This window comes from Python bivittatus, unplaced genomic scaffold (genome assembly GCF_059951505.1).
Source record: "Python bivittatus isolate LINGU-HERP-01145 unplaced genomic scaffold, Pbiv_v1 ctg000610_np1212, whole genome shotgun sequence".
Taxonomy (NCBI): Eukaryota; Metazoa; Chordata; class Lepidosauria; order Squamata; family Pythonidae; genus Python; species Python bivittatus.
The window spans coordinates 38,533,714-38,550,633 of record NW_028277088.1 but is presented as its reverse complement, the minus strand read 5'-3'; the positions used below and the strand labels follow the sequence as shown (position 1 = coordinate 38,550,633).

The following is a 16,920-nucleotide window of genomic DNA, read 5'->3' as shown; positions in this document are numbered from 1 at the left end:
TTGATAGCTCACAGTAGTGGTGCGTGAACTAGAGAATTTCTTCCTTTCTGAAATGCAGCTAGCTTTCATCTTGATGAACTTGCTTCTCCACCTGGGATATTTGGATGAAACCTAGCCTGGGTCAATTGATGTTAAGATTACATTGTTTGTGTTATCCTGGGACAATTGATTCTCAGGTTGTATCTTTGTGTTGTAGTGATTTTGTTTATACAGGTAGTTAAGAACGCCCCATTTAAGGATGGCCCATGGTTAAGAACAGAGCCTATTGTAGCAAAATTTGAGTTAAATACACAATGACTCAAGTTAAATACACAATGGTTCAAGTTAACTACCCAACACTATTTATACAGTATTATACAATAGTACTGTTCTGGTTTACATACAAATTCAACTTAAGGACAGACCTTGGGAATGGAACTTGTTCTTAAACTGAGGACTACTTGTATGCTTTTTTTTGTGTTGTTTAATTGTTCTAATTTGGAAAGATATGTTTTTTATAGTGTTTTGTGCTACCCTGGGCTCCTTTGAGAGGAAAGGCATAGATACGTGAACTGATAATAATCCATCAGAACAGTAAAGGATGATCTTAGTGGGCTTGAAGAATAAGAATGGAAATATGGAAAGAAAGGAAGGAAGAAAAAAAAATTTATTTCAACCTGACTAGAAAGACATGAATCATTGGAAAATCTGAAGAACTGGGTTAGGGTTGGATCATCACGGAGAAATTCTATGTGGTCACTAACTTAATGACACATAATCAATTAATCCAAAAGACCAGAAGTTGTCCAAATATGTTGTGATGCTGGTTAGTTTTGATATAGCCCAGCAGGCCCTCCTTCAGATCATTGCTTTCCAGCTATTGCATTTTTGCAAGTGATGTGAGATTCACATTTGTTCAAAGATGCTTGAGAAACTATCAAATTCAGAACAGTTGTTTGTGGATAATGCTGAAAACTGTAGAAATTTTTAGCTAAGTGAGTCCAAACAGTCATCAACAGTACATTTGGTCAAACAGAATGCTGAATGATTTTTGTTTTTTGTCCAAACAGATGGAACCAACTCCTGACATGCTTCATTCATTGTTCTTGTTTATACATCCCCTAGATTGCAACATACACTATGTTTTTCATATAATAGCACTTACCCTTTATTAATGTCCAATTACCAAAGGCTCAAAAAAAAGTTCTTATACTGCATATTATTGACAGAAACTGTGATATTAGTTGATCTCAGAAATATATTACATAAATTGTGCAGGCAATTTCCTGCATGTGTGTTGTTATTATTACCCCAACTTTCTATTCAAAGGATATTCAAGGCTTTCCTGTCAACAGTTCTTTGGTAGCTTTCAACGGTGGCATTACCAAAGCTCTTCCCGTCATTTTTTCAATCTTGTCAACTTAAAAACTGTCAAACTGGCTATGTTTCTCCTCTATCTCTTCAGAGTAGGAATTTTCTGAAGTTCTAATAGACAATACATTTCAAATCTAGGTTTGCGTTATCAGGAAAACATTGTTAGTCCTTATTCCCATTGATGAAACTCCAATTGATTGTCTTGGATTATTAACCAGCCAATACCATAAATAATCTTTCAGTACGCTCATTCTGATATTTTTCTATACTGTCTATTAGGAGGAGTATATCTCAGGAAAGAATATTAGTAACATATAAATAATCTAGAAAATAATTCCATTTTTCCAAGAAAGGGATGGAGAATATATGCTGTAAAGCTTTATTATCCCACCCATTATTTTCATTGTGAACTCTGAACCTCAAATTGTTACGTTTTGCATTTAAATGACTGAAAATAGCACATCTGGCAATTTTTCTGTGAAGATCTGATAGAACTGAGCAGATTTCCCTGAGGCAGAGGAAGACACACATCTCTGCCAGTTTCTCTCCTATTGTCTGGGTTAAATTTGCACTTATAAGTAATTCTGGAGCTAATCCACGGCTTTTCACTTGTGACTTTTTAATTCCTTAAGTGAAAATGACAGGATACTGTTTTTTCCTCAGAACTGTATATTGAAGTTGATAATGTATAATATGAAAGCCTTCTACCAATTTAATTTTGTGGAAATCAATTCATCTGGATGAACCCAGCCAGTGCTTTGGAAGAGTAGCTATATCTTTGAGGATTAGAAATTTTTTCCCTTATATCATCTGTGTTGACAGTTGTCACTTTTCTAAGCAACAGCAAAATGATAGAGCACCCTGGAGAGATCAAAATGGCTGAAATCACACAAACATCAGTGAATCCAAGCACTCCATTATAAAAATCAGTTCAGTGCCTGCTTATAGGGGTAAGAGTTTAGTTTCTGAAGATCTATCTGCAACCATTTCTTCTGAAGATCTATCTGCAACCTTATTGCCTCTGTTTGAGATTATGTTGTTACTGCATGCTAAATAAGCATAAAGGGCAAAAAGAGTTGCTATATGAGACTGCATAAAAAAAGTCACTTAGAAGTATTCTAGTCTACAGCCTCTTGTGATGTTTATAACAATCAAGTTTTCACTCTTGACTTTTTCTTAACACAAGATAGTCCTTTTTTGGCCTCAATGATTCAATTCAATGTCAGCTACAATTTTCCTGTTATGGTTTGTGATACGGTGAGTTAGTCTTACTCTCAAGTAGGAATCCCTAAACCTTTTTTCTTCCCTCCTACAAACTCGTGGATTGATTTCAGAAGAAAATACATTTTTAAATATAAATCGAAGCTAAGGAGCTAATAGAGAGTTGAAGACAATGGGTGAAAAGAAAAGGAAAATATCATGAATCCTGCAGGCTTTAACTCACAGCTAAACTTCCAACCAGAAATGCACAGCCACACAGTACAGGCAGAACCAAATAGGACTATAGATACAGGGGAACAGTTCAGTTGAATCCTTAAAATAATTTGTTTAAAGATTTTAATTCGCATCTATCTCTACAATCCCCTAGATTGCTATTTGCTTCTGATTTTCTAACACTTCTCCAGATTGGGCCACATTTCTTACCTGGGAAACCGGCCATCATGCAGGCATGGAAGGCAAAAGAACAAAGGCAAAATAGAGCCACCTCTTTTAAAAGCTCACCTGAGAAAGAGGAAACCTTCCTGCTCCTAATTGATTGCTCAGAGTTTGAGTTTCATGAGCTTTGCTACTCTCTATCCACTATCTAGATTGGCAGATTTAGATTTGACTATTTCTCATATGAACCTCTTAGAACGTTTTCTCCTTCCTCCATATACATGTGCACAATCAAAATTTCAGGATAAGTTTAAGAAAAGGCAGACGTTTCTTTGTTTTTCCTTTCTTGACTTTTAAGATAATTTAGAAAATGCTAGATTGGTTTTTCATGTTCACTGTGGAAATTTCTAGGTAACTCAATTTTGAGCTATTTTATTTGTTATTCCCCAAAATTTGTTTTCCTTAGGCAATTACAGATTTCCAAAGCTGTGAGTTTATTTATTTGTCACATTTATCTAGCATTTATATATATTATACACACACAGAGTGTATATAATATTTATAATATACAGTATATATATATATACTGTATATTTAAATATATAGCACATTTATTATTTATTTATATTGATAAGAATACTGAATATTTGCAATTTTGAGCAATGCCTATAATTCATATTTTTCTACTAACCCACAATTTAATACTCTAAAACCTTAACAATGTTGAAATTTAAAATCAAATGTATCCATATAAAGAATTGGGTAAGCAAAACTGTATTAACAAAAATGGAGTAGAGAATCGATTCTGAGTGCAAATACTTGTGGCCTCTTCTGTATCATAAAGTTTGCTATCCCATTTCTAAATACAAATCATATGTGTATTTAGCAATTAAAACAAGGGTATGTAATAGAATATGTGTAAAAGGTGCACTATTTTACCATTTTGCTTACTAAACTTTTTTGAACTCAGCCCTGACCCCTTTCTCTGACAATCTGTTCTAAGGCAGATGTGGATTCCAGAATCTTTGGACCAATAGAAGAGAATATATGTAGCTCAGGGTTGAACTGTGGAATCCTTGGGGCTCTCCAAGCTTGGTTGTTTTCTTGCAGACATTTTGTTACCCAACTAGGTAACATCTTCAGTGCTGGAAGGGAGTGGGGTTTGCTCTCTGTTTATATACAGTAGCTTGCCCTGTCAGTGCTGGTGGGGGGGGGGGGTTGTTTTTTTCTTGGTAGTTCTTAGGTTAGGTTATTGTTTACTGCTTGATGGTTTGTCTGGTGTTAATCCTGGTGTTAATCCCTGCTTATCTGGGTGTTGATTGCTGGCGAGGAGGTGTTCTGGTCTTTTTGTTTCCTTTTTATTATCGCTTTTGAATTATGTGTAATAACAGGCACATAGAGATAAACAACATTTACACACTATTCAAAAGAGACAATAAAAAGGAAACAAAAAGACCAAAACACCCCCTCACCAGCAATCAACACCCAGATAAGCAGGGATTAACACCAGGATTAACACCAGACAAGCAAGCAGTAAACAATACCCTAATCAAGGATCTACCAACTCAGACAAGCAATCAAAGCAATAAACAACAACCTAACCTAAGAACTACCAAGAAAAAAACAACTCCCCCACCAACATTGACAGGGCAAATTACTGTAAACAAACAGAGAGCAAACCCCACTCTCTTCCAGCACTGAAGATGTTACCTAGTCAGGTAATAAAACATCTGCAAGAAAACAACCAAGCTTGGAGAACCCCAAGGACTCCACAGAATCCAAAGGTTCTGTTTATCAGTGAAAACTGCTGCTTGTGTCTAGTTCTGTGAGGCAGAACACCATGCTTGTGCGAGGATCTGTGCAAAAGTGCATGTACAGTTTAATTAGATGAGGAAGATATCTGTGGACCCTTTTAAAATCTTACAAAAGGAATATTGTTAAAACAGTCACTCTTCCTAAATCAGATGAAAGAGCAATAATTCCACTAATCTAGCATGAAGCAGTATGGAACTTATGCTGTGGGTCATTCAGCACAAATGTGTTATGGTTGGGATTAAACCACATCATGTCCATGACAGAATTCAAATTATTTTTATTATGTATGTTAACTTGGTTTCCTTTTAGAATAGATCTGTAGTGCTAATTATTGTCTGGTACAACATTTATGAAATGAAAGAAATAGAATTACCATTTGTGTTTGATCTTTTTGTTAGGTACTTCAAGGTTCCCCAGAGTTGATTGAACCTAATTTTTTGACCTCAGATTGTCAGTTGTTGCTTCACTCTTCAGGTGGCAGTACTTTAGTCCTAGATGACAGACCAGGTAAGTCTAGCAAAAGCCACATTGCTTAGTAGTTACTTATGTTGACAATATCCAGTAAATGTGAATAATTACTACTAACTGCTCATTTAGACCAACAGAGGTTCAAGTGTCTTCTGTGGGCCAGGGCACTAATTTTTTTCCACCTTTGATATAGCAGCTGCAGTGTACTTGGTTGACTATAATCACCAACAGTCTGATAGTAACATCTCATTTAAAATCATCTAATTTGAAAACAAAGCACATTAACTAGGTGTGTTGACTACTTTATAGCTATAATTTGTGAGCAGCACTAACTCCAAGCCCATTTCTGAACTCAGTTTGGTAAGGGGCTAGTTTTAACCTTTAAAGCCTTAAATTGCATGAGATCGGGTACCCTGAAACGCCCTTTAAATTCGAAGACTTTCAGAATCCTATTCCAGATGTATTGTCAAAAATAAACAAGATAGGAGAACTAGGATAAACATATGTTTGGTTATGGCACACCAGTTATGGAACAGCCTTCCCCAAAAACTTCACCTGGTCTCATTTCTGTGATAGTTTTGCTGCCAGTTAAAGTATGTTCTGTTCACTAACACTTTTTCTTAATAACTCATGTAGCCTGACCTTTAGTCTACGTATTAATTTAAGAGGTATGAGGAGTTTTTCTGTTCATATTTTCTGTTGCTTTTGATTAAATGGTTTTATGCTCTATTTTGTACACAATTTCTTTCATCCTATGTAAATCACTGTGAGAACTATACTACAGAGCAGCGTATATGTGTTGTAAGTAAATAATCACTAATAATAAAAATACAAAATAAACATCATGAAATCCTATATTCATACACTGTATAGAGAAAAACAGTCACTTTCTGCACAGTTGCTCCTCAAACCATCCCACCTTATACTTCTCTTAATTGTTTTGAACTATAGCTACAGAGTCAAAGCTTTGGATCGGGACCCAGTTTCAAATTCCTGCTCATCTGTGAAATACACAGGCTAATCACTGTCTTTCATCCTGAGTAGGTTGAAAAAAAAGAGGGAAGCATGTAACCTGCCTTAGGCTCCCAGAAACATAGGAGGCCATATTACAACAAATCAAGCCATCTCTTCAAATTATGTCTGCTAGGTGGCAACAGACTTCCAGGGTTTCAGACAGGATTTGTTCTAGACTTTCCCCAGAATACCAAATATTAAACTAGAAATGTTCTCTTAAAATCGTGGGCTTTACCCCAAGTTTCAGTCATACCTATTCATGCACAGGAAATAAATGTAATAAAAATACATAGCAAATAGATTATCTATATTCCCTGACAAGTTTTGAACCAAAAGGAAAGCAGTAATTTGTTTTCATGATACACTGGATCAGCCAAAAATTAGAGGACAAGACAGAATTTCTCATGTTGTAACATATGTTGAGAGCTTAATATTAGGCTAATCAAAATGATATAAAGTAATATAATCAAATGGGGTGTTAGGAAAGCTTAAATAGATGGGAGGATGGAGTAAGAGCAGCTTAATATGAAAAAAAAAATTTGGAGGAGGATAAACCATCCTGCTGCTTGGAAAGAAGCATAGCAAAAATTACAAAGGAAAAAATTGAAAAGCAAGGAATATAACTGTATTGTAATGAAGGTAAAAGATGAGATATAACCTGGAACACTTATGGAAAAATACAGAACAAGTAACAGTATTAAGTTTTATCAGTAAGAATGACATGGTCCAAACAAAACTAGATGCATGATTTTCTGAGGCACACTTTGAAATGTCAACAGCAGAGAAAGTAGCAGTTGGGAAGACCAGAAAACAGTTTCTTATGAATCTTTGTAAGCTGGTGAATAAATCATGTTAACATGGTTTATGTAGAACATAATTTTGAAATTATGGATTTTGCTCTTGTATCAAAGATTTTCATGGCCCTATGTAGCCAAGTGGCCTGTAAGAATTTAAAGAAGAGCCAGCATTTTGTTCCCATTGTGGGATATGACAGAAAGAGCAGAAAGGCCTGCCCTGCTTGCAGTTGCTTTCTCTGTTTGAGTACCATGCTGGTTTTCATTTATAAGAGACAGCAGCAGTCTAGGGGATAGCAAGAGAGACCACTTTCAGGAGTAGCCAACCCTGAAGAGTTTTCTCCTGCACTGCTATCTTGCTATGAGATGCACTCCTTCCAGAACAACAGTAGGATGGACTCCCCATTCGCTTAGCCTTTAGAGTAGATGTTAAAATGCATCTTTTAAACTTGGTCTTTAAGATGTTTTAAGGATTTTGTTGCTTTGTTCTTTTTTTAGACTAGTTTTATCTTTTTTAACATCTTTATGAAGTTATTTGACTTTGTTGTAGGATATTGGTGACCCTGGTAGAAAAAATAGTGAAAAAGTAGCATGATGTGATACGTTTATTTAAATGTTGGAGAAAGCTATGGTAATCAGAAACCATTTTTCTATCCTAGTAATTTTTTTTTTCCTGTTAGTGTTTTTAGATTGAGTAATTTTTGTACTGTGGTTTTTAAGCTATACCTACAACAGGTGGCAGTACATAACTGATCTTGATTAACCTCAAAAAGCTAAGCAGTCAGATCTGCTTAGTACGTGAATGAAAGACCATAAGGAAATCCCATGGAAATAGATTAGGTTGGAAATTTTAAAAATTCCCAGAAAAATAGCAAACAATGTCCATATTGTTGCCAAGAAAACTACATGCATATATTTATGAGCTCACCAGGAGTTGAGCTCAATTCAAGGGAAGCTTTATCTTTTTCTTAAGCTACTGCATTTAAATGCTTCACTTTGATCAGCTCTCTACATAGGAAACTAGAAAACTTTTCTTGCTCCATATACAAGCAGCTTTCACATGTCTTTGTGTGCAGTTTCCTTTATAGTCATTGCTGCCTAATGCAAATGGAATTTATTCTACTTTGAGGGGAGCAAAAGAATAACCAAGGAAATATTTGTATCTGGATTATTCTAGCTTTTCAGCTTTTTGGCTAGGAACTAATATAGTACTCTATCTGATATCTTTACAGTTCTAGAAAGTTTACAAAATTACGTTTCATAAATACTTAAGGAACAGTCATAATGCTTGCTTTCTTGATGGAAAATAAAGATGTAGACATGGTTCAGCAATCAGAATGGGGCACCTACCTAACTTTTTTGATTCTTACCCCCAAATCCAAGTTTATTCAACTCATTATGATCAGGAAACAATAAAGGTTTGGCACAAGATATTTTGAAAGAAACATTCCAACATTGCATTGGTTTTCTCTAATCTTAGCTTGATATCTACAAATAGCACAGTCTAGAGAAGTGAAGGAGATGTTGACTAAAAAGTCCAAGTAATTCTTTTTCTTTGCTATATTCTTTTTTTCTGCACGTTCTATTTTTCTTGTTATTCTTTTCTTTTTTGCAGTTTGTATTAGTTTTTATCTGTTTAACTATAATGTTTAATAAAATCATTATTTTTAAAAAAAGAAAAGTCATTCTTTTTCCCAAGTGATTCTTTTAAGCCTGTATTCTTGGACCATAGAAATGAACTCAATTGAATTTATTTTCAGGTAAATATATTTATTATTTAGTTTGTAACACCAGAATGAGAAGAGGTAAAAGAAATGAAACTGTTCTCATCTTTTGTACGACAATAGAACAGTACTTGAATCAAATATAGATAACTGGGGGGCTCTCTAATTCATTCTAATTTTCATGAAATACCTCCCTTTTTATTCATACCTATGCAGTCAAAGGAGCCATCCCAAAAGGAGCCTGTATCCAGACTAGTCAACTGATAATTTAAGAACTGCATTATATTACTTATTCATAAAATGTGTCAGAGAAGTAAAATAACAACAAGAGCAAAAAATGACATTGCAGAGTGACATTGTATAAAAGATGGAATATTTCAGCAGATAGCAAACTTAAACTGTATCATCTCTTGAAATCACAGCAATGATATGGTTTTAGGGAGAGCAACTAGAAGTTGAGTGGATGCAATGGTATGTGAGAATGGCCTTGGGAGACAGAATGAAACCTGCAGCCTAGGCAATTGTCTGACAACAGGCACTTCAGTCCACAGGTAGGGGAGAAGTATGGGAAGCATTTCAGAAGGGACCCTCTCTAGTTTTCCTGAGACTGAAAAGAGAGGAGGGGGGAAATACTTTAGTCTTGCAAGATTCTGTTAGTGTAACCTTACAATAAAGTAGGACTAGTTCATCTGGGTGTTCTTCTTGTCTGGACTACTTTGCAAGGCCAACATCAATCTTGCAAACCTGTGGACTGAGCTGCCTCTTCTCAGACTGTCTCTTCGTCCTGTCTCCCAAGGTCATTCCCACATACAATTATAGTGAAAGAAAAGAAATGCTAAAGAAACCCCATTGTATCAGAGTATCTGGCTCATAAGTAGCCAACAGTCTCATTTTTCTTTCAAGCAGTAAAATTTATTTTCAGGAAGGGGAAGGGGAGGAGCAGCCTTAGAGCTTCATGGGGAAACAGAGGAGTGTTATATTCAGTGCATCTAAAGCCAACCCTATTTCTTGACTGGCCAGTGTTGTGGCCAGATACCAGTAATAGATGTACACATGCAGAACTGTCTAATAGCATAATTAAGGTCTCTCTCAATGATACCTCTGTATCAACATTCAGGCTATTTTTTTTCCAACTGATTTTATTAAAGATTATAATTACAGTAGTAAAAACTAACACAAACTGAAAGAAAGAAAAATAAAAAGACAAAAAGGTGCAAAGGGAGGGGGAAAAAAATTTGACCAGTCCACCATTCCTTCCTCTGGAAGTCCAACATTCAAGCTATTTTCTGATGAAGCTATCTTTGCTCCATCCTATCTCTTTAAGCTAGTGAATATAAGGATTAAGTTAATATTTTTATTTTTGACATTTTCTATAACTACACCAGTCATCTTGAGAGAAGAACTCACAACTGTTCTAATAGTAAGAATTATTATTAATAAAAATGAAAGGAAGTGTTCAAAACACCTAAAGTAGTGCTGTTGAAATGGACATACATTTGGGCTTCTTAATTCTAGAGCAGATCTATATCTAAAAAAGCTCAGTTTGTAACCCCTGAAGTTTTTTTATGATTATTTTTACATTATTGCAGTATGTTCTATTATAAACTGATAATAGCTTTATTGCTGAAAAAACTTTCTGTATAGGAATTCAGTTTATATAAATGTCTGTTCAGTTATCCAGCTTTATCTCGTGTAATTACTTATAGGTCTTCCTAGCACATTTGACATGGATGAAGGAATGACATATGAACAAATGCAGGTTAGACATTGCATTATCTTTAGGATTGTTAAAAGCATTTCTTAGTCCTTTTGAAAAACTCATAATGAAACTCAGTGTACTTCATTTTCATAGACTGTGATTGAAGAGGTTCTGGAGGAATGTGGATATTACAATTTTATCTCAAACAGGTGAGTTTCATTTCAAAAGGAAATGTTAAATTGAGATGCAGTGATTGAATTCAACCATTAATTCCTTTTCTAATAACAGGTCATGTTAAGTTTAATAGAATGCATCATTTAATGGAATGTAGGCAAGTACTAGGTAGAACTGATATGTAAGGTTTTGGATTATATTCCAACAGAAGAATAGCACAATATTTCACAGTAGTTTCCTCTCATTTCTTCTCTCCCTGTAAAGCCAATTTTTGGAATTTAAAAAATAAAAATCAATCAATAAAATGTCTTTCTGAACAACAACAAAAATATTGATTAAAATATACATTAATCTAGTTGGCATATTGTTTAAAAAGGTTTTGCACAAATAAAACTAGCATAAGAAAGCAAAAGAATATAAAACAGAAGTATTTGGAAGAACCTGACATAAAACTGTTATTCCGACTTCAGTAAGTGCTGCTGTTTTCTACCCATCCCTGATAACTACTGCAGTTGCTGACTTCCCATTAGTGACTGGTATACATTTTGAAGTTAATCAGAGAGTCTCACTGATCAACCAGATTAAAATGAATTGCACTGAGTGATCAAAACTAGGCAGATACAGAGTCAAGGCCATTGGTCCAGTTAACCCGATATTGTGAATTCTGCCTGGTAGAAGCTCTCAAAGACCAGAGTCTGAGATATCAAATAAAGTTATCTTTTTAATTGCACGTGGAGTGCATGAAACAATCTGCTTGGAATGGATACACTTTAGAATTGGCTACATTTTATCTCAGATCAATGAAACTAAAATATAAAGGACTGAATGTCTAGTAATCCAATTGTCATTTTACATAGCAAAGCTGAAGATCTGTCTTGCTTCAGTTTACACATATCAGATAGCTCATGGCGCAGACTTCTAGACTAGAAAAAGCATTGTTGGATGTCCAATTCCTAAGATTTTGCTTAGAAAATGTTGCTGCCTATTGAACTCAGTAACCAAAACAGATTGTTGAATGCCTTGCAAAACCAGTCTGCCTACCCTTTCTACTAATTTCCAGCAAGCTGGACTTTTACTGATGCGTTCTGATAATGCTATCATCCCCCAAATGAGAAGAACATAACATGGCCTACCTGTCTCTGTCGATGCATTTCTTGTATATTTCAGTTTGGTAGCACAGAGATTTAATCTAACTCAAGATGAAAATACTATGGATTTTGTTTTCATTTCATTAAACAAACACTTATAGCTCTTAAATCTTTTTAGGTATCAATACTATCCATGGGGAGCAAGAAATCAGCCAGCCAGAAGATGAGCACCTGGAATTCTGACTACATCGACAGATTTTCTAATGAAGTCTAAATGCCTTGACTTCAGCTGTTATTGTCTCACTGCCAAAGGGAAATACTTTGCATAAAACACAAGACAAGAGGAAACACAGAAAAAAGAAAACATTCAGATCTTCTGTGTAGCTTACAGAGAACCACCCAAGCAGTAGAACTATAGCACATATCTCTGGCAGTAGGTATATGCAATCTAGTTTTGGTTGTCAAGATATGATTTGTGCAGAATGTAAACATTCTTCCAAGTACTTCCATTAAGGTGATAATGCACTGCTCTTCAGCCCATTCTTGATTTTTGGTTTGGTCTGTTGAATACTCAGGTTTATTGGAAATCTTAGTTTTTACAGATTTGCTAATATCAGAGAGTATATTTTTATAATAGAATATATTTTGTGAGGAGAGCAATTCAGAATCTGTAAGGAAAGAGGACAAACTCTTCCTGTATTAGAATCAAAAATAGTTTGGGGTTCAGAAAAGAGCATTCAAAATACCACTTTAGTTACTTGAATTAGTTGGGATTTATCCTGCAAAAATGGTATATTAGGCAGTATTTACAACTTTTACAACTTCTAATATTTGTTAAATCTAAAGGTTAACGCTTGGAACATATTTAGATTCTATAAATAGCTAAATGCCAGTGTATAGTCTAGATCTAGATATAAAGCCACACAAAAACCTGTACAGATATATCTATATTAAATAAATACCCTAATTAATTTTTATTGCTAGTCAGATATGTAGCAGATAATGCACTTTGGAGAAGCTAAAAGTGTTTCTGAAAAATGCTTGTAAAATAGTAATGCATATGTCATTGTTACCTAGACATTTCCTTTATTTTGGCATCTTTTCAGTGCTTTCAGTTTAGTAAATATTGAGTAAACGTATGGTTATCTACTATAATGCTTTAAGTGACATAGATTGGATGTAATATTTCCAAATTCCACTGACTTTTTTTTTTTTTGATGAGAACATGTTTAAAAGCTTTAACATAGGTTTTAAATCTTTTGGTGCAAAAGGTAAAGGGCAACTTTGAATATTGTGTGAGGGGACTGAAAGAGAAAGGGAAATCCATTCTACCAACTGTATCTGTTGGTAGTCACGCTGTTGGAATGTACATGTTATATAATCTATACGTACATTAACATTATTTTTGAAGTTACATGCTTATTGTAATTTAAATTATTAGGAGGCATATTACTAATACAGCATAACATTTTTAGCTGAGGTAGAAATGGAGAATGCAACCGAAGGGGAAAAATATGTTCAAATTGCCTATTCTAACACATCTTAATCTGCCACAAATGACAAGATTGATTTGAGGTAAACCAAAAAGGACATTTGAAATCTAAATAAGAGAACTGCCAAAACACCACATAACATTGCTGTTTGTCACTTTCAAAAGGCAATAATATTTCAGCAGTGTTTGGTGCATTTAAGGGTTAAAGTTGGTAAGGAAGATGTACATACTGAAATATTCAGTAGGACTGCATGGCTCAGAGATTGGCCATGTATATACAGGGTCTTTTAGGGGCTGTGGATGTCCTCTTTGCATTTTGCTTGTTCACCACAATAAAATCAGTGGAACCAAGCAGCTGCATGGTTCATAGGTGGCAAATATTTTTGACACAACAAACTTTGTTCAAGACATTTCACATGGAAACTGCAATAGTTCTGATGGATACTGATAGACAACAACAGATAAAATTTCATAGAAACAATAGTAACTGAGCCAGTGGCAATCACAAGGGGGGTCAAGATGGCAGCCACAGAATCATGGTCAAACCCTTCTCCCTTCTGCATGCATCAGATATTGACACACATAAAAAAGAGGTGGGCTTCAATTACAAAACCACTGTTGTGTCTGTCTTGATGCTGCCTACAAACACCACTGAACTGAGCTGTCATACTTTTTGGATCAAAAATTAAAAACTAGACAGAATTTTGCTCAGGCAATGGCAGTTTTTCTGTTGCATTGCCTCAAAAGTGATTCTTGATAATTAGGGAATTGATAGCTCCAAGCCATGTCAAAGGCATTTTGTTGATGCTGAAATAGATAGAAACTGGTCATCCAAGAATTTCTTTGGATCCAAGGTCTCTCCCCCTCACACTTTTCTATATACAGATTCTGTACTGTATGAAATTAAGCCAATGCAGAAATTTCCCGTGGTTCTTCAAACTACATACCACAGAGGGGCATCTTTTCAGGTATAAACAAACATACGGTATACCATAAATTTCAAGGGAACTCTGCTTACTATCACTGCTGATATCACAGTGTAGTTAAGAACTTTTGTATTTGTATAATTTTCCTTCCAGTTTTCTTTACTGCTGTTACCATAGACCAAATGCTTGTACAATAGTACTGAATTTGACAGTACCATCTGTAATGGCCTTTGAAACAGGAACTATTTGAGAGTGTGATTACACATTTTGAAATTGCAAATAATAAAGCATGCTGATTACTTTTTAAAAAAAATGTGTGTAATTATACTGGCAACCTTCGAAACTCAGCATTCATCATCTTGGGAATAAAAAAATAATCATGGTATCTTTCTAATTTTAGAATATCAGACTACTAAAATCATTGGAGGGCAGAACATTTGCATTCACAATGACTTTGATTTAAAATATCATCTAGTGAAAAGATAAAACATTCTACCTAGAATAATAGTTTTGCCTCAAACACTGAAATTGAGGGAGGTTCTAATTATTTTTCTCTGCCCTCATAGCAATTTTGTTTTCAAAATTTAGCAGGAAGCAATACAAAATTGACTTTTTATGCAATTGATCCTCTAAACAGCTTTTTATTTAGTATAGTTACAGTAACAGGGATGGCTTCTTTATTAATATGCTACACTAGTTGATACTTGAAAGTATTTATTGATAAAATAAATATATTGAAAAAATATTATTTTGATAGCTATTACTTATTACAATTACTCTTTAAATGCAAATTTCATTTTGCTTGAGTTGCAGATTGAAGAGATAAAAGCAAGGATGCCTGAAGGGTGGAGTGAGGGGAATGAAAATAAGAATGGTCACAACAGCCACACAACCAAAACCCCATACCTTTTTAGCTGTGTTAGATGTAAAACGGATAATCAATATAAAAATACAGACATATAAATCTGACTGGTACATTACACTAATATATCTAAAAAATCCTAGTTTCTATTTTTCTGTGATCATTGTTTAAAAGAAGTATAAAATTCAGATATCTCTTACAAGAACTGTATAATAGCCATGGACAAAGAGACATCTATAGCCTGCTGTCTTCAGTGGAATGATAAGTTCATATATGTGCAACCAGATGAAGAAAATGGTCTTTCTGTAGGAGAATTTAGTCATCCTAATGCAGATGACTCATTAGCTGGGTTAATCATGGGAACAAGAACTATATCTGAAGGGTGACAACTTTTACTGGTAGTTCATACTGTGCCTGTTGCATCTAGGATAAGGAAGGATGTTCCTTGTGGTGTCTGGAGAGCAGAAGGTATTGTCTGACAGCCATAACAGAAAAGATAATCCAAAGTGGCCAGGATGATCATACACTTGGATTTTCCTTTTGGTTTTGTTTCCAATTGTTTTTGTTTGAGGAAGAGAGGATAAACTTATTTTGAAGTTTATGCAAAAGTTGACCATATGTTTCCCAACTGAAAATGGTGAGAAATCATCCCACTAATTTTTAACTAGTCAGGGTATGACCATTCATTGGCCTTATTAGAGAAGGTTATAGAGATTTAAAAAAAAAAAAAAAGGGTTAGGGGCTGCTTGTAGCTCTAGTGCCATCACTTGCTTTTCCCTGTTGCACAGTGATTTCCTCAGCTTGACAGTGGTAGCAAGCTATAGATACACTTGTAGGACTAGACTGCCTTTTACTTAGGATTATGAAAATAACTGGAAATTCATTCTGTGTCATTTCTTATATGTTCATATACTATTTCTTTTTACTATTTCTTTTTGTCCAGTTTCTCACCAAATCATTGTCATACTGATCTTTTTCATATTTTATGCAACTTAGTGTCTACCCTAATGCATTTTTTTAACCACTGCCCATTATGTACTTTCTATAATATACAGGTTATTTAAATCTAATTTAGCCCTCCTACACTTGTTTGAACACCTTTCCCAAATATACATGGGTCCTGATGTAATATATGCCAGTGTTTATAAATCTTTCTACCAAGAATAAAGAATAGCAGCAGACCCTGCATTTCAGTCATATGTACTGTGGTCAAGTCTGTTGAGATGAAGCATGGTGTTTTAAGATAACAGAAATTAATAGCAGCTGTAGAGACGTAGACAGACAGACACTGACAGACTGCATTAAGAACTCATTGCTTGCTATACTGGGGTGGAGAAACAGTAATGTACCATTTTCAGCAATATCCCTACTTACTGTAGATGCTTCTAATCCTAACATTCTAACAGGTGTGATATATTATATACTATGTACTATACTTTCTGGTGCAGTATATACTGTATAAAGTATTTTCCCTTTGACTTAAAATACAGCTGGAAAAATATTAAATATATTCCTAAGTTATTTTTAAGATACTAACTACTTCATTCTTTGTTCTTCAAGCATTAACATATAATGTACAGTTTCAATTCTGATTCTAAAGAGTCTTAACTTTGCCAGAAAGACTTATTTTAAAGAGCTGTTGTCATGAGAAATGCCAAGGACTGAATGGGGAATTAGTTTTATTAGATTCAAAGACTAACCAATATTAGCAGGCAAGTAACTGGCAAACTCTTGCTTTACTGGGTGACAGCTTTTATATTTTATCCATTGACATATTGAGAACAAATTTTATTGAGTTTCCTTTTTTAAAAAAAATCTGAGCACAATATCTTCTACAATTTGATGGATTTGTGTACAAAATATATATCACGTATCGCTCTGTCCCAAAGAAAGTCCGTGCACTTGTTCAAGCTTC

General features: G+C 34.7%; 1 protein-coding gene across 1 annotated transcript in view; it reads left to right on the top strand.

Annotated features, from left to right (window-relative positions):
- The window catches only part of NEK10 (NIMA related kinase 10), a 121,171-nt gene extending 105,003 nt beyond the window's left edge, over positions 1 to 16,168 (top strand). The window contains exons 34-37 of the mRNA XM_088150834.1: positions 5,163 to 5,271; positions 10,471 to 10,523; positions 10,617 to 10,672; positions 11,904 to 16,168. Of these exons, the coding sequence (XP_088006960.1) occupies positions 5,163 to 5,271; positions 10,471 to 10,523; positions 10,617 to 10,672; positions 11,904 to 11,952 (267 nt within the window). The 3' untranslated portion in view covers positions 11,953 to 16,168. The remainder of the gene's footprint in view (positions 1 to 5,162; positions 5,272 to 10,470; positions 10,524 to 10,616; positions 10,673 to 11,903) is intronic.
- Positions 16,169 to 16,920: the final 752 nt, after the last annotated feature.